This window comes from Rhea americana, unplaced genomic scaffold (genome assembly GCF_003343005.1).
Source record: "Rhea americana isolate MKP2758 unplaced genomic scaffold, rheAme1 scaffold_2, whole genome shotgun sequence".
Classification (NCBI taxonomy): domain Eukaryota; kingdom Metazoa; phylum Chordata; class Aves; order Rheiformes; family Rheidae; genus Rhea; species Rhea americana.
The window spans coordinates 16,056,529-16,075,724 of NW_028186149.1; the positions used below are offsets into that span (position 1 = coordinate 16,056,529).

Below are 19,196 nucleotides of genomic sequence, written 5' to 3' on the forward strand. Positions count from 1 at the left end.
ATATTTACTGTTATATAGTATTACAAATGCGGACAGTAGAAAATGAAACATAGCATATGTTTATGGACAATGTAGAATGTTTGAATTGTCTGGTTTCTCCACATCAGACACTACTATAGTTTTATCTACGCTCATCGTTCAGCTTTGTGATATTGAAGGAAACTTGCTTTCTGTGTTATGTTTCCATTGTGATGAATTTTTCTAACATGTTCTCTTAACAAAAAGAAAAAGATTCTGAGGGTTTTTTAACTCCCATTTTTTTATAAAATAAATTTTAATCTTGATTTAGAAACTACAGGGTGGAAGAAAAAGAATGTTCTATTTCTGACACTTGAGATTCTAATACCAATTTGAATTTTCCAAGTGGATAATGGCTAATGCCGATGCCTACATTTCCGTCCTATGAATGGATGGAATGCTACCTCTGCYAGCATTGGTAACGTTACCTCAGCTCACGTGATTTGCTCTTCCTGAAGGATACATTAATGATCACTGTAAAGACAGATATATTTAACTATTCTTGCCTCTGCAGAACCTGCTTCAAAATAAAGATAAATAGGGGTGTGTGTGTGTGTACGTGCTTATTTCAGTAGAACAGGAAAATTTGCAAAAATCAGGCATTTGCCAAAAAAAAAAAAAATAATTCCTAATGTTGTAGCCATTTCATGCAAAGCACGGGAGGATGGGAAGAGTCATCAACTTGCCACAAGTCAGATGTTTATTTTAAGGTGAATTTCTTGCATTCTCTTTTTAATATTGCGAAACACAGTGTAAGTATCAAGTTACAGTTTTTGTTATTCTTGCCCTTTCTGAGATAAGATATGTAAACAGTAAACTTATAATTGTTATCTTTAAAAACAACTTTCTTTGAGGTAATCACCTGTTGAAAGAAATCTTGGTTCAGATTAAGCAGAATGTTGACTTTTTTCCCTATTGATCTTTTTAAGCACTCCAGTTCCTTAGACACTAATAGCCTTATGTCTGCAAAAGGTACTCTTCAAAAATTATGTTTTTGAAAAATGTCAGTTCTAAAGAAAAACAGATACTTTAATTGACTTTTTTTTAAAAAAAAAAAAAAAAGAGCAAGAAGAATGAATTTCTTCAGTACAGCTAAATACAGTGGATAGAAGTACTGCCTTAAATAAAAATTCCTTGTCTTATATCATTCTCTGGTTTCTATAGCGATACAAGTTTTTACTTCACAGGGCTGTCTTTTCAACGCATGGGATGTGCTGGCTTTTCAGTAGCTCTTATGCTACCATAAGCATTGATAYGCAGTTTTAACAGTCATATGCCTAGTCTTTCCAGATTCTGTGTTTATTTAAATGAGAATTAAAGACTGTGAGTAGGTATTTGGCAGTAATTGTTCTGTAACTAATATCTTGTGAGGCATTCTACAAAACAAAAGATGGCTGGATATTCTCGTTTCTATACGGAATGATTAAGGTGGTGTTTTCAATCTGTTTTTTTGACATATTCAGAACTACAGCTTTTAATCTGTATTTGAAAACTTTTTCTTCCAGCCAACTTCATTTTAAAATTGTCCTTTCCTGGTTCTTCATACAAAGAAATAAGGATGTTAGTACATGAAACTAGAAAGATGGGGTTAACAGTTGGAGAAAAGTACAAGCCTCTTAGCTTATATAGAGTACAGAAAACTCTGTTTAACCAATGAGTACTTTAAATGTGCAAGCTTTTTAGAAAATGAAAGTAAGAAAAGATCTATTAAGCTGTAGTGCTCTGAATTTCTCAGTAAAATTAACTTGTGAGAGTGTTGCTTTTTCTAATTATTTTTAATTATGCGGTTAGAATGATTTTGGGACTTCCTGGATGATGTAACTGCTCTTTTTCAATTTACTTCAGTTTTGGAAAAAAAATATATCTTGCTTTTGAAGACACTTAAATTTATATAAAAGTATTGAATGGTTGTTTGGACTTTTTTTTTCCTAAAACATCCACTTTGTGGTAATTTTTATGGCTTTTACCCTTATCTGCAAATGCTTATTACTGCACATATCTTCACTCAAATCATGAGTTTGTATTAACTTATATCTTGTATCATATTCCTGTAAAGTATACATAAATAGTGCCAGCAAGGGTCATTTATTATGACTTCAAGTTCTGGGGGTGAGTTCTTTTTTGTTTTGTTTTTTTGTTTTTGTTTTGTTTTATTTTTTTGTTTTGTTTAAGTTGTGCAGTATGAACTTCTTCAGTCACTTTAAGACGTGAATTTTAATAGGTATATGCTGCTTCTGTGCTTACAGAAAGAGCAGGAAATGATTACGTGACTCAGCCAACTATCTGGCTAGCTTGAAAATTGTGTATTTTATACATCAGGGAAGAGGAAGCTGTTTTTATCAAAAGATGTTTTTGCAAAGTTGTTACAATTAATGTTTAACATAGGCAAATTTTGTTTTCCCAACTAGTGTTCACCAGGTCTTTTTTTTTCTTATTTTCCTTATTCACTGATTCGTATCAGTATGAGGAGTATCATGTAAGTTGTAAGTCATAACAGTATAGTAGCTCTAATACCTTTAAAACATGCAGTATGCGTTAATATGGTGGTTATTATTTTCACTTGGCATGCTCACTTGTCTTCTTGTGTATTGTTTTACTTCGTAAGGCTACTGTAACAAAAGTATTTAATGGAAAAGCCTTTCTGCTGTGTCTCTCCCACCCAAATSTGATCTTTCTAAAACTCTCAGTTTTGGTAGTAGCAGTAGTTATGTAGCTGTGTGTTCTTGTGACATCATCACGTGGTTACCTTTGAATTTTTAAAACCCTGCTTGTGTGTTCTTTTTATTTGTGGATTTTTTTTAACACATGAAGAGGATTTTATTTTCCTTTTTGATAAAGGAAGGTGGATAACAAAGACCAAGTTGTCCACTGATCTGTTGATACTACTTTCTGACCCTGGTCAGTCTTGTGTATTATTTCATTATGTTACAACTGAGAAATCAGGAAGTGTCAGCTTAGCATTGTCCTTTCCCGTGGAGCCTTCTGCCTAATTAAAGTGTCTTTGAAATTTTAAATTGTAGCTAATATGAACTGTGGAGAAACAGGATAAATTTTTTTTTTTTTTTTTTTGGTAGGATTTTTGGGGTGGGAGGAGAGAGAATCTGTATGGATTCTTTGAAAATCCACAAAATCCTTACTACTTAACCTTACTGGTAGAACAATAAACTTACTACTTGGAAGACTGATATTGGCACTATTTGAAGCCCCTTCTTACTGTCCCATGAAGATTAATTGATGTTTTTATTTTTATTGTCTCCTCTCACAGTTGACTGCATTGCACTTCTGTTATGTTTTGTCTGTAGCTATGACTTTTTAAATAAGTAGACTTGTTTATGTTTCTGAAGATAACTATATGAATATTGCTAACTAATTTCTAGCTATCATCTTGAAATTATTTTAAAAAATTAAATATGCCTTTGTTTGTCCTTCAGCGGGCTCAAGCYGTTCTTCAGGCAGTGACAGCAGTACAGACAACAAATGCTCCCATAAGTGGGACCACAGTTAGTGAGAGTGCAGTGACTCCAGCTCAGAGTCCAGTACTTAGAATAATTATTGACAACATGTACTATCCTGTAACTCTGGATGTTCTTCACCAGGTAAGCCAAATTTCTCTTTAACTTGAATTGTGATTGACATTAACTTCTGCGTAAAACTTTATGATGTTTTTGACAGATATTTTCTAAGTTTGGTGCTGTGTTGAAGATAATCACATTCACAAAGAATAACCAGTTTCAAGCTTTACTGCAGTATGGTGATCCAGTAAATGCACAGCAAGCAAAACTAGTAAGTATAACTCTTTTTAAGACTGAGCCTATACTGTGCTCTAAGCTCTTGAAAAATGTTACTGTGAAGAGCTGACTGTAATGTCATTTTTTTACAACTTGTTTGAAAGCGTATTTTTAGACTTTAACGGAAATTGATGATATTATTTGATATGGTGATGTTGCACTTGATGTTTTTGAAGATAGTAATGTCTAAAGAATTGCATACCTGTGTAATTATTAAAAAAAAAAAAAAACAAAAAAAAAAAACAAACCTTTTAATAGACTTCTCAGAGATGAAGCACTGCATAATAGTGCAGTAGTGAAGACCACAGCAGAGGTAGAAATGTAGGACATATAACTAATTGACTGTAAACAGCAAACTTAATCCAGTTGACTAATGATTGGTAGATATTTTCTAAGCATCAAAACAGACGTGATTTTTAGAGTGGGTATAGGCATGTAAAAGTACTTGGATTAGTATGTTTGAAAAATTAAGTGCCAAGAAGGGAGACCATAAACTTACTCATGGGACCAACGTATGATGAAGCTGTGCATCAGTGGCAGATGAGTGGAAGATCTTGGTTTCAGTGTATAGGAAACACTCCTATCCTGGAGAAGATAGGGGAGAGGCAAAGCTAGGTAAACTATAGTAGTGGAGAGCTTATGGAGCAGTGTTGCCTAGATGATGTGCTGTTGCTCTTTGTCCAGATGCTTTGAATGAATTGAACAGAGTATGTTTACATCATGGCAGTGTGAAATATGTGCCTGTAACAGTTTTCACAATGTGAACCGAAGGAGGGGAGGCTGGACTTTTTTTCCAGAGATGCACAGAGTTTATTTATATTTTTAAACTTTTGCATGTAGTCTGGGTTTGTACAAGGCTGATTAAAATTGATGTGCTGGTTAAGTGCTACTTGGCAGGATGGAAGGTAGTTGTTATGCACAGATGACAGACTAGCTGAGAATTTCAGGAAAAAGTTAAAAGCTCACACCTAAGATTAAAGTTGGCAAAGGATATTTATCAGAAAAGGAAAGAAAAAGTAGGCTTAGTTTTCTGTTATGTTCTTTAAAGAATGATGACTGTGTTAAAGTAAAGATCTTCATAAAAATTACCATCCTGTACCTTTTAATCCTCACCACCAAATGAAGTACTGAGTGCTTATTACGTGGTGGCTAAGAATCACAAAAATTAAGATACATATTTTCAGAAAGAGTGTAAGTTTTCTTACTGCTGAGGAAAAATAACATTAGCTAAGGACAAGAAAATTTACTACTTGGTTTATTCTGTACAATGATCTTTGTGAAAAGTAGTCTGAAAATACTTGTAAGTTTAGAGTGCCGTTTAAATTATGGATAGCCTTCTCACATACCTATAATGGGCGGTGGTTTAGAATTGAGAGAGATGCAATTATGTTACTGTGATAATTAAAAAATTTGCTTGGTCGGAATACACCTTTCATGTTTTCAGGTATATTTAAAATAGTGATATAGAAACTTGATTTTTAACCTACAATTGCTGCAAGAATTGCTATGATTTATCTAAATTCATGTTTGACATACCTGAGGAACAGTTGGACCTGGAGATACTTGTTTAAGAATGTTATAATTCACCCTTGTTTCACATTTGGAAAGTTATTTTTCAGTAATAAATGTTATTGCTGCTTTAAAAGAAGAGCATTTTTGATGCAAATTTGGACAACAAATGATAAATACTTTTGACTTCATTTTTTGAGTCTTGCTTGTGTTGTTGGAAGATATAATGGAAGGATGATGTCTGTGAAGTGGAAAGTAGTTATTGGAAAACTTGGTATAATTCTAGGATTATATTATAAAGAAGTGACAAAATAACAAAGGATGAAGTATACAGAAGATTGAAAGGAGCTGAAGAGTCTCTTACTATTATTGATTTCTGACAAACTGATACCGGCTTGTGGGATACTATATTGGTCATAATTTGAAAAAAAGCATGTCTTTGTTTTCCCAGTTCTGCATGTTTTGATTAGGTGGTAGCTTATGTGTGAATGACTAAACTTCATTGAATAACAGTGGCTCTTGCATGTAGAAGTGTTGTCAGAGTGATCTCAAAGCCTACCTAAAGACAAATTAAACAGGCTTGTTTAAAGTTTATCGTTTTAATTAGTCTCTACATTTACCAAAATGTTAAGAGCATACCAAATACAGGTATTAAAGAATGCTGTATTTGAAGGAAAGTTCTGGGGTTTTTGTTTGTTTTTTTATTTTGTTTTTCTTCCTCCCCTCTCCCCCCCTCACTCTCCCCAGCCTTGAGCTAAATAGACTAAGTACAATTTTTAGGGTTAAGTGACTGTGGTAAAAACATGAAGTGCCACCTAAACAAAAATACTCAAGGGGAGACAAAAAGGAAAGAAACAAGTCAGACAATGAGAAAAATACCCTCCAGTTTAAACACATTTGAAATACAGTAAAAGCCCAAGGACACAGTGACTGTACTTAAGTTGCATGGATTTCAAAATTAAAAGCATGGCGAAAGAATAAAGAAGTTTGCGATTTGTTTTCCATCAGTTGTTACTATAGAAGATAATGGGGAAATTTAATTTTCCGCTGGCACTCTTCACAGGAAATGAGAATGTGGCCTTAATAGAAATTGAAGACTTATTAAGGAAGTTAAAGAACAATTTGAAAAACTCAAGTGATGTAAGTACCAAGGAGAGATGCTATTCATTTGAAGGTTCTGAGAAAACAGTAACACTGACAAGAATGTATGATAGGACATATCTAGCCCTATGGGACTACTTTTGCTATCTGAATGAGCAAGTAGTGAAAAATTGCATTCCTGCTCCACTTGCTTTCTGAGAAACTCATTTACTATAGGAGTAGACTATGGCTACACTGACTCATAGTTTCATCACCACCTTCAGATTGGATCATTATAGTTCATTGTATCTGCAACCTAAAGGTGAAGACTATGAACTTCAGGTTCTGTACAGTGCAGCAACCTAGCCGTGAGTTGGAAGAAGCACTGAGAATGTGCAACACTAGAGCATGTTGGACTATTGTGCTTCTTCCAGCAAAGCAGAAGATAGTGCCTTGGAGATCTTGTATGCATGAAGAGATTTTTCTAAGCAGTGAAAATAKCTCAGTTGCATAGTAAATGATCAGTACCTTCAATAGAAGCGGTGGTCTTGAATATTTTAATACTGCTAGTGTGGTAGTAGTATTGTAGTGCTGGCATTTCTATCTGAACAGTTGGTTAATTCAAGATGTCGTCTTTGTGTAAATGTATCAAAAATATTCTGTCAAATCTTGGATACTGACAAAGTTATTAATACCTTGTCCCTGGAGGGTAAACAGAATTGGAGCATGCAGTGCGTGACAGTCATCTTGACTCAATATAGGTTAAAAATATCACAAGTCTCATTGACAGTTTCTATCATAGCTGATCATTTGGTATTTACTTGGTCGCTAGGTTATTCAGACTACCTGTGATTTGTTTTTGCACAGAGATCCTATTGAGTTCATGTTCAAGAGAACCTCTTTTGAGTTTTGAGTGACAGCATCAGGGTGAGTCTGCACTGGTGGTAGTCTGACAAAGATTTCTTAGTAATAAAATTTGTATTATCAACCTCTAGTATTCATTCCCAGAATGGAAAGCAAGGAGGAGTGCATATAAAGTATTCGACTTCAGAGTAGTTATTCATGGTTTAATGCACTAAAAGATTTTCAGGCATCTTGAATCCTAAAGAGCAAAGTTTGTTGAACATAAATAATAAACAGAGGAGTGCTGGATTGTGCCCATTGTATCAAAACCCAGCAAGTGCAACAAGAATATTTGTGTTCTGAATTTTCCAGTTTTGAAGCGAAGAACATGTGCAGCTAGTTCCTCRACCAAGAAATAAGACTCAATCGATTTTTGTTTATATGAATGGGTTTTACCTACAGTGTTTGGCCATAGATACTTTATCAGAAGTATTTGTAAGATGCATGTGGGCCAGATCTCCACCAAGAGACGCTAACTATATGACCTTCAGTTTCTTCGAGCTACTTGCTTCAGCTGTAATACATTGTTAGTGCTACTCCTTTTCTTTCTTTTCTTCCTGCCCTGCCCCACCCTGCCCCTCGAATGCCCTAGGTTATGTCATCTCCTTCTGAGAATCTTGTTCCTACTTTTTCCCACTTTTTGTATTTTGCAGGAGAGAAGAGAGTAGAGACTTATTTTCTCTCTTCCTTTCCTTGTTATGAGTTAGGGAAGGCAGGTGGTTTTGTTACTCTTTTCTGCACCTTTTTTCTTTCCTATTTAATTTGATCATTCTCTATCAGACCTTGGCAAGTGCTCTCAAACTGTTCTCATCCTGCAGTAGACCTATTTCTAATCTGGGATCATCAGTGTAGGCGTGTATATTKCTTGAAAAGGAGAGGGCCATGTACACTATTTGCTGTGACTTGAAGCCCTTTGCCTCCACAAATACCTGCTAGCTAAGTTCCTGGGCTAAGTTCTGAACTGGGAAGTCAGGACATGAAAATACCAAACCATATTCTGTCTCCAAGACTCTATTCATATCCATCTTCTATCTACTGTATATGAACTATTGAAGCAATATGGGCAGTGGCATGTCCCTTTTTGATAGAGGGCTACCATGACCATGTTCTGTGGAGGCACTTCRTTCCACAGATCACAGATTCAGTCTATACAGACTTTAGAGGAGGCTCATCAAAGCGTATTTCCCAGGATTGTAGCACTTTTGTTCAGTGGGCTCTCTTTTTACAAAGATTTACAGGCATAGAGAATAAAGAGCAGAGCAGTGAATTGTATCCATTAAATTAGAAAGCCCTTCATTCAGGAGAGGAAAGTTGGAGAGAAGAAATTACTCTAAGCATGTTCTTTTTCTCTGACCCAGACCCTAGAGGTTTCTGACTCTTACCAGCGTGAAGCTGTCTCTGCATCAGTTGTTCAAGGATGTGGCACCATCTTGGAACCTCAAAGGGTACTTTACTGCTTGACATCTTCTCTCAACATTCACAACCACATTTGTGAATGAGAGATCAAAGTGCTGTGACTCTATGTTGACTACATAGACGTTTTTATTGCCCTTCTGCAAACAACCTTCTGCAGGGTTTATCACTTTAGCAGTAGGAGGAAGCAGTACTTATTTGTCCCTTTATTTCAACTGGAACGGTCCATCTTGCTGTCTCACCTCTGAATCTGTGAAATCTTTTATCAGTCAGTAGCTTGCATCTCTCCATCCTCCTGGTCACTGAGAAAAAAGGAAGGGTGATTTAACATGACTCTTTCAGAAGTTGATCTTGCTTTTTGTGCTGTTGACTTCCATTTCTTTATTTCCTATATGGCTGTTGTTACTGTAAGTAGCTATGCCATAGCTGTCTGTGCTGGATCCTTACAAGTTCCCTGCTTCTCTGCTACTGTTTTCTCTGTTAGGTTTTCTTGCTCGTTCTTGCCTCTGCTCATTCTTGCCTCTATGAAAGATGCTCCCTTAAGGTATGAGCAAACTTTAATATCTTTGGGGCTCTAGATCTGAGCTTTTTGGACCATTTGAATATTTTGAATGCTTCTGTGGTAGTAACTTTGTTCTAGCCAACTCCAACTTGCACCAATATTGAGGTTTTGACTTGTTTATTTCTGGCTTGTTCCCTTCCTTAACTATTATGACTGATATAGAGTCGTGCACTGTAGCTAGTGATTGTGAGAAAAAGGAATTGAATGCACTTGGATAATTGTTTTTTTTCTATCTCTTCACGTGAAAAGTTACTGGACTCTCTTAGATCATATTAGATTCAGATTCTTGAGTGATGGCCTTTTGTCTGATTTGTCCTCATCACCTTCTGATAACATCTAGCTGAAATCAACCCTACTCTTGTTATTTTTGCAGCAATTATTGCCTTACACAGACTCTAGCTGCCATCTTTTTAGCCCTCCGAAAGAACTGATGACTGTAGACGATTTTCTAAGGATGCTAGTATGTTTGCAATGTTGAGTTGTGCTCAAGCACTCTTTCTGTCACTTCAGGTATTTGCCACTCTAGATTGTGTATCATCCTGAACTGAGAAAGGGATTTTTCTTTCTTCTTTTGCTATTTTTTTTCTGTTGGTCTTCTGTATATTCTTACTATCTGGGCTTGTTTGTGTGCTTGTTGTGTGCTCATGTAATCAGTGTGGTTCTTCAGGGATCTAAATACTAACAAACTTTTTGCAGCAGGTAAACCTGTCTGTGTCTGTCTGTCTCCTTGTGAAAGTCCAAAAAGAGGATACTTAGTAGAAAAGGGGGAGGGGGGAGCAGRAAGGGAGATGCTAGTGACATAGGCTGAATTTCAGAAAATTCAGCACACACTCCTAAGTAAAACACAGTGATCTAACTTTTGATACTTTTGTTGTTGAAGTTCTTAATTCATGGTTTTCCTGTCACAGGTGATCAAGAATGATGCACTCATTTTGTAGCAGGGTACTGCGATATTTCTTCATTTGGCATGGGGGGAAAGGGAGGTGAATGTATGTGTAGATAGGTGCTCAGAGAGAGAGGTTTCTTAGTAACTAGAGTTCTTTGAGATGATATCTGTATGTACATTCACTAATCGTGCTGCTTATGTCTTCTCAGGTTTTTAAAGATGTCTGAGACGAGCTTGAGGGTTTTCTGCACTTCCTTTTGTTGCCATACTAGAAAGGGCTCATGACACATGCACAGTTGTGACTTTACATGGGATCAGTTAATCATGAAAAATTCCGGTTGCTTATTTTTCTTGCATTGTTAGAGGGGTGTGATGCTACTGGCAGAGAGGGATGTGGGGAGTTGTTTTTAACCTGCAGTGAGTCTTTCCCAAAGTATGACTAAGTGCTCATTTAGAGCTAGTGTGTCTCCCTTCATTCCAGTTCAGGAGCTTCTTTCAGACAGCCTAAATCRCAGCTACAAGGGGTTTCTGTGCAGTATTCTTTAGTATGTACTTTAAGTCATTTTGAGTTTTTTTCAGAAARGTGAGGCTTGAGCGCTTTCGTTTTTTTCAGTGTGAAGTTTTATTTACTCTACGTGGATCTCTTTAGCGTCTGTTTTAAATCTGACCCTGAGTAGTGTTTTGGTTTGCTACTGCTTTTAAAATAAAGGTTTCTGTCAGATTAACAACCTTCTATAAATTGCCTACCATAAATTGGTGTATCTGTAGATTCCATATGGTAGTAAAATGTAAAATTTAAWTGTATTTTAAAGACTGAGCTTTGTTTCATGTTTTTATGACTTGGACAAAACTAGTGGGTACTTCCTTTTGGTCCAGTTCATTTCTTTATATAAATGCTTGTTTTATTGATGGCAATAACATCTTGCACAATGTATGAGCTTTGGCAGGGTAAACTGGACATACCTTTAATGTCTATCATAGTGGATTTTAGAAGATAAGAGATGTACTCTTTTTGTATGTGCATAAGTATTCAAATTCTTCTTAGATGCCACCATTAGAGGCATCTTGGATTGTGCTTTATCACTATGTATAAAAGAGCTAGCAAATTTTGTTTCTGTGATTCCCTCTCCCTACCACCTGACAGTTTGTATTCTATTAATTAGGGCATTAGATTTTGCTTTACATATATTGGATAAAGCAGTGTTGCTAAAGTTGAGTTTCACACACAGAAATTTCTCTTTGGTTGCCAAGTATTTGTTGAGATAACATCTAGATTTTCTTTTTTGATGTCTTCTCCTCCTCTTTTACTTTCCCAGTTCTAACAGTACTGACTTACCTCATTTTTGTATGTTGACTGCTAATGGTGTTGGTTCTTTCAAGTAATTTCATGAGCCCTGGTGATGTGTCAGCTGTGATAATACATTTGTAGGAAGGGGCAGCTCTGCTGGTTCTGATCTAGTAGGAGTATCTGCAGGATGTTGAGTTTTTAGATGCATCACTGTATGAAAATAGCTATGTTGCTTCCATGCCCAGCAGGCATGCTATGTTTTTGCAGTGCTTGGCTCAAAATAGTAAGTTGTACCAGAAGTTGAAAATGTTGGAAAGTAAATTGCAAATGTAACCAAGCTAGCTCTGGAGGAGCTAGTTTGGGTTCAGCAGTAGTAGTATTTTTGAACCTTTTTTTTCTTCCCCTCTCCTCCATATGTGTATATAAGATAGTGTTTTACTTAGCAGAATAGCTTGACTGATCAGACTTTGATTTTAACATGAGCTGTATCTTCACTTTCTAACAGTTCTTAAAAATGTAAAATAATTTAGTTAGAAACTTACATTTTTTTTTCTCTCGTATTTAGATGTTTGTGCTTTGAGCGAAGGAAAAGTATTCCCAAAATGCAGATAGAGTAAAATTCATGTTGTATCAGTTTGTTTGATCTGAGACTTGGTTTGCCAGTAGTGCTTTAGTTGTAAGATGGCTTCTGTTTGGAAAATAGTTACTGGTCTCAGGAATTTGGGGATTTTAAAATGAGGAGAAATTTAAAACATCGATTCACCTTTATAACAAATACAGACAAGACATTTATAATTAGGCCTCTATAGAATGTTTTTGTATGCTCTTAGGAGTGCCATATTCACAGGCCTTATGAGTTCTGTTTTGAATAGACGTACATTCAGAAGCACTAATTGTGCAAATAGGAAATTTTTAAGAAGTGTAAGTAAAACTAGGTTAGCAAGTAATGTTAGTTTTTACATTTCTGCACTAATTACCTTTTAAAGGGAGAATAAAAATGTGCAAGAATGGTGTGAACATCCTACTTCAGTAGATAGCCTTCTAATACGTGGTATTTGAGTCTAGATTTTTTTCATATTCTCTCTGGTCATCCTGTGTGAGATTGTGATTACTTGGCATTTTATCGGCATTAAAGCTGTAATGTGGATTACAAGTTAACTAAATTCAACAGACTAACTTTTAAATTTGACTATATTAAAATGTCTCTTGGCACTTTGCATGAACAGTTTCAAGGTAAGATGAGTAAAACATTAAGCTTCATGGAATCACGTTAAGCTTAGGCTAATTCAATTTTAATCTTTGGTTTTAAACGACACAGTAAAATGAGTAAATATCTATGTACTGACCTTTGTTCAAAAAGAATATATATTGTGTATTTAAATAAATTGTCTCTCCTTTTCAGGCCTTAGATGGTCAAAATATTTATAACGCTTGCTGTACCCTCCGGATTGATTTTTCCAAATTGGTGAATTTAAATGTTAAATACAACAATGATAAAAGCAGGGATTACACTCGTCCTGATCTTCCATCTGGTGATGGACAGCCAGCACTGGACCCAGCTATTGCTGCAGCATTTGCAAAAGAGACTTCACTTCTAGGTATGACTGACATTGACATTGTTCTTATGTGTACCAGAGTCACTTGCTAAAAGTGTTTGTTAATCTTTAATAATTAAACATCTTAAATTACAACAGTGTCTAAAGATGCATTCAGGRTTCAGTCTATATTGTGTTCTGAATTATAGTAACACAATTACACAACTGTCTGTAGATGTCCTGCATAAATGGAAGAGAGAATGCATGTCAAGAAGGCAAATGCAGAGTATAAGGAATTAGTTTTGCTTCCCTCCCTCTCACACAAGTCTGTCCTTCCCTCTTTCATACGTTCCTGTCAGTTGACTGCTACTGCCCACCTTGTTCACTCTACTAGTCTAACTTGTAACATAGATTTTACTTTTTTTCTTCTTTTTTTTTTTCTTTTCCCCCCGGATCACTGTCTTGCTAATGATTTCACTGGGATCAGAGTTAAGGTCCTTATTTATATTATCGGATTATGAAAAACTCATTTTGTTGCCTTCAATGAGGAAAGGTTGTTCTGTACTTAAAAAAAAAAAAAAAAAAAAAAAAAAAGTGCTACCCTATTTTTTTGTAAATAACAGGAAGAAAAATCTGAAGCTGTTGTGTGTTTGTGTGTATACAGTTTTCTCACTTTAGCACTCATAACTTCTAGTACTATGGTAGATGAATTTTAATATCCTGTCAACTTTGGAGCTCATCAGAAGTAGTAACTGAAATGTGCTGAGCAGTATGTAGATAAACATTCCTTCTAGCTATTAGTAAAGTAATTAATTCAGCATGTTCTGCATGCCTTGAGGAAAAAAATTTAATGTTCTAGGCTTATGTAATGAGTTGTGATAAATTAAACTTGTACAGCTCCTTTTGTCAAGTAGTTGTTGTTTGGTCAAAGTACCTTTCACGTAAATATTTAATAGTATTCACAATTAATTTCTTCTTTTTTTACAAGACCCAGTGTATTATGTTGTGATCATTGTTCTTCTCACTTAAAATCTTTTGTTTCTTCTTTCTCCATTTTCCTTTTTTTCCTTTTAAAGAAAATTTGTGGGAAACATGAATTTCATGCCTTATTTTTTTGTACAAGATGACCCAACTTGGGTCGAGTCAGAGTTAGGTAGTAAAGAAAGGCTTTTGCTCCCTATTTGTTGAAGTTAGAAGGTGTGTAGTGAATGGAGTAAGTCAGCACAGGAATGGGGATAAATATGGTAGTTGAGGTAGCTGAATGTTGCACTATACCTGCCCTTGTCAGAAATCAGATCATTTAAAGGAAAAACTTTTGGTTGCATGTATATATATTTTTTCCCCTAGATTCTGGAATGCTTGACTACAGATCCTCCAGTCTGACTTACAGTACATCACTTGTAGCTACAGCAGAAATTTTGGGGAATAGTATTAGGGAAAATATGAAATACCGTAGGTGTATAAGGTGTCTGAAGATGGAGACATTCATAACTCCTGACACTAGGATCCAGAGTGTTTTAGCTTGTAAATTGCTTGGATGTGCTTGTAAATTTTTTCCCTACGAAACTATTTAGATTTCTTAACATTTTGGTTTCAGTCAAATTAATTTTCTTTGTGTATTTTAAGGTTTTTTCTAGTAAAATTATGATGATGCAGGTCATATTTGCTAATTAGGTATTTTAATTGTCACTCTGTGGATACACCTTTTCAAATGTACTGGTTTCCTAAGCAGTAGGAAAATAAGATTGACATGACAGCAGTAACTTTCATTGCAGCTGTCAAGAATTTATTGAGCATCAGTGAAGTCAGTCATGTCTTAGTGTGCTTGGTAAAGTGATGAGCAACAGCATTTAAACTGTTTTTCCATCTGTTGGTGATGATAACCTTCTTAATCATATATTTCTGTGTTTTATGGTTTTGGAGGGTTTCAATTTTAATACTCTTGCAAGGTATCAAACTTTCATTCCTTATTGTTACCTACTTTTGTGTTGCGAAAAGATGACTTATTTTAGAATGGTACAGCAGCTGTTAAATGATGAATTTAAATGTATTGTTATGCTTCCAGAATGTAAGAAGTTCATAATTACAGTAGTATTTTGATGAGCTGTACAGATAAGTCATGCTTAGCTGTTCTTTTGTAAAAACATTCATTTTATTGGAAGGGACTTAAAGAAGCTGGATATGGTGTTCTTCTGAGCACACAGGGAAATCTGAAGAGTAAACATAAGTTGGACCTGTGGCATTCTTGTTAGAATTCTTGTTATGCTTATGGTTTTAGCATACCTTTTATTACTAAAATGGCATTACTAATTTTTACTTCAGGTATCATGTAAAAAGATGCACTAGGAGTGATATAAAAAGTAAATGCCCTCCTTGAGGGAAAATAACTAAAAATGCTAGGAAAAAAGCATATAATATTTTTGTTTTGTTAATACTCAGAAGAAACAAGAACCTCTCCAGGTATAATTGTTGGAAGCTAAAATAATTAGTGAAAATATTCGCCACTGATTCCAACTGATTATGTTGATAAAGTAGCTAACATTTAAAATAGTCCTTAAATCACTAATAGCATATTGATTGATAAGTAGTAATTGTAATACAAATTGGTCCTCCTTCTATTTATTAAAAATATTTTTTGACTTGTCTAAATGGCAAACTGTAAAAATCTACAGAACAAGAATTGCTTTTTCTGTGAGTATGTAGGTTGTCTGATCTCTCCAAGAAATGAAGTCAGTTAGAAATATGATTTCCAAGCAGATAATTCTAGTCTGGATGCATTATTACTCACTTACATGCTGCATTCTCTGCTATGAAGAAACTCAGTGGTCAGAAATCATTGAGACTGTAAATTTGACATTTGAAATGAACCTTTTTTCTTTGAAAGAAGGAAGAAATCACTACTGGACGCTTTTTTTTTGGTGGGGGGGATATGTGTTTTCCTATGTGAGAGGGAAAAAAGGTACAGAAGATGTTTTCAAAAGAAATCTCTAAATAAACATAAGCTACTTTATACTGGACCAACATTAATATGCTAAATAAAAGCTTATTTTAAATTGGCATTAAACTACTTTGCACATTAATATTTGCATTTGTATAACAGTTTGATATTTGTTTAATATTAGAGCTAGAAATGTGTTGTTGTGATTAAGGTTTCTACACATTTATCCCTTGCTGTCATCCTTAATCTATCTTTATTAGTATTTTCCACTGGTGGTTCTTAAAATTCTTATTAAATGAATCTAGTTTACAGGATAATTACTGAAAATATTTTTGTATGAATGGTTTTGAATTTGTCTGTGTCTTTTAACTTCTTCAGCGGGACCAGAAACATGTACGATGGAGAGTCTAATTCTATGAAGAATTTTACTTGTTAAAACATGTGTTACCTAGTTATTCTCTGCCCAAATATGAAAAGAGCCATAAAAGCGGCACTGGAAGTCTCTGAATTCCCTTATTCCTAAAAAATATTTACTACCTTAAAACTTCTGAGGCTAGAGAGAGGTGCTTAGTTGTACTAAAAATCTTGAAATGCTCTAATAATTTTAGCTTTTTTTTTTTTTAATGGTTGCTGTTGACCTGGTATAAATTTCCCTTCCTCCTGGTATAAATTATTTCCCTTCTGGTGGATATTTGTCGTACCTTTACTCCTCACTATTCTGTCTATATGACCTCTGTAGTAGCTGAGTGAAAATAAATGTGAAGCCAGTTTATGCTGTTCAAAATAGAAAGACTTGAATAGCTTTTGAATTACATTTCCAAAATACGATTTTTAGACCATAACTGTATTTTAGAGTTGTTTTTTTAGAGGACTTCAGTGTGATATTTATAGGGTTGCCCATATATTAGTGTGATTTTTTTTGTGAATGTGGTTTTGCTTTTGCACACTTTGCACACAAAGCATACTTTGCTTGTGTGGAGGTGGTTTCTTTATCTGTCTCCCTTATTATCTTTATTTGAAAAGGGAGCTATATTCTTGGGCTTTAACATGAAAGTAAATTACGCATCACTGTCTTACTATCTTATATTACTAAGAAGTGTATGTATGTAGCCCGTAATTATTACTTCTTGTTATATAATATATATATATAAAATAATATTACAATTTTATGTATATAGCTCAGTGAAATATTTTCACTTKCATGCAAAATTGATTTTGAGAAACACAGCAACTGCTGTGCTTGGGCTAGTAGTGCTCTGTCTAATTTGCTATCCTTTGACAGCTGCTGGTACTGCTGCATTTCTTGGGAACCTCTGACAGTCCTTGTAGTGCATGATCATACAGTGACATATGTATGGGGTGGTTCCTTCCTAACCCCAACATAGCTAGTGACTGCCCTATGAGATGGAGCATGTTACATGTCYCCTTTTTTTGCTTATTTAATGTAACTGGCTGTTGTTTCCATGTCTCATTTAATATTTCCTCAACACCTGTTAAGTGTGTTTGCAGAATGAAAGGGAGGATGACAAGCTAGGTTTTCCATTTTGATTACTATTATATAGTCAATAGCACAAATGCCGCAGATAATACCGTATTTGTTGCCTTTTGAGTCGAGTAAATTTTTTATTTTATCTTGTGTCATGAGAGATCGCTAAAGCTGCCTAAATGATGTTCTCATTATTCAKTACTTTGTGTACCTCTGGCTTTACCCCTGAATACTAACATTTTCCGTCTCTCAAACTCTGTATCAGAAAACTTTCCATATCTTTGATTTCCTTCCTTAGAACCTTTACTGTTCTTCTGTATCTACTTTAACAGGGAATTAACAGAATATATTTCCAAAAGCATATATTTACTTAATGGCACAGTGGTTTTTTTAATATCATGCTCTGTCAGTAATACTGTTAACCACTAGCACAAGTAGTGATGGATATTCTCTTTGGTCACTTGTCCAGCCCATCAAAATTTCAGTTTGTTAATTATTTTAACGAATTTCTGTCTCAATACATGACTGAAGAGTTGGAATAAAGATTTTAGGAATTTTAGGAAACTAAATAAACCTGATAACCACACTTACCATTTTTTTTCCTGTGCGTTCCCTTTCGATACTAAGGCTGGGAGTCTTCTTAATAACTATATTCATCAGTAAATTTATCTACTTAATATTTGGTCATTGACTGAAGCTAAATAATTTCTCTTATGAATTTCAGTAAAATAATATAGGAAGGAAAGTTTATCTTGGCTACAACATATAAAGATTATATTTAGACTGGCCATCAGGTGTACTGGAACACTGGTCAAAAGTTTTTGTTGTGTTAGGTTAGCATTGTCAGATGAGCATTAGAAGGTTTGCCAAAATACTGAAATTTGAGAGGCCAAATGTAGTAGCAGAAAATAAAAACTGAAGCTCTATTTTCTTTTTTTTTTTTCCTGGTTGTTACACATTTTATTTATATCCTTTGTAGATTTTACAAAGTCTAGTAAAATAAAGCTGGTCATATTTGATACTGTATTCTTATATAAACTATGTATAGTGTGCATGTATTACACAAACCTTTCACAGATCCTGGAAGTAACATACACTACCTAGTGCTTCAGTGACTTGACAGGGCAGAACCTGCGTAAGTAAGTACCGTTCCTCTATAGGATCTGGGCTTCCTTGGAACAGGAAGCCTGGTTGCAAGCCTAGCTAGTGGTAACATGCTTCTTAATGGAATCAAATTGCAAAAAGCCTCATTATCAATATGGTGTTACCTTGAATCTTCAGTTTCAGAAACTTTCCCCCTTACCTCATTTATGCTAGGGCTATGAGGGGTTTATAGGCTTTTAAACCCGACTAACTTGGTGTTGTATGTTTACCCTGAAGCATCAAGTTTAAATGAGGACTCTCTATGTGATGTAAAATAAGGGTGTTATAATGCAAAGAACAATCTATTTTTGTTGCTGATTTGATCAACACTTACTTTAGACCATCTTGATAAGCTAGATGCTGTAAATATTTTGGAGTGCAATGGGAACGATTTTGATGCAGAAAAATATTTAATTGGAAAGAAAATACTTTTACATCTCTTCCATTTTTTTTTGAGGCTTGCTTGATTTGATTCAAAATTATTTCATGTTTCTTCATTGTTTGTTAATGATCCATTTCACAAATCATTGACCAGCTTTGAATAGTGGAACGATCTGTTTTGTAGAGTGTTGTAGGCAACACTTGTGCTGATATAGGTACTTTTTAAAAACGACTTGTGTGTGTTTCGTAAAATACACTTTATTTTA

General features: G+C 34.9%; 1 protein-coding gene across 5 annotated transcripts in view; it reads left to right on the forward strand.

Annotated features, from left to right (window-relative positions):
• The window catches only part of PTBP2 (polypyrimidine tract binding protein 2), a 52,333-nt gene that overhangs the window by 27,225 nt on the left and 5,912 nt on the right, over positions 1–19,196 (forward strand). For 4 of the 5 annotated variants that reach the window (XM_085303613.1, XM_085303614.1, XM_085303615.1 and 1 more), the window contains exons 5-7: positions 3,450–3,614; positions 3,691–3,801; positions 12,850–13,045. In XM_085303613.1, coding sequence (XP_085159739.1) covers positions 3,450–3,614; positions 3,691–3,801; positions 12,850–13,045 — 472 coding nt within the window. Of the gene's footprint in view, positions 1–2,479; positions 2,495–3,449; positions 3,615–3,690; positions 3,802–12,849; positions 13,046–19,196 lie in introns of all 5 variants that reach the window. The other variant, XM_085303617.1, reaches the window with a different exon arrangement.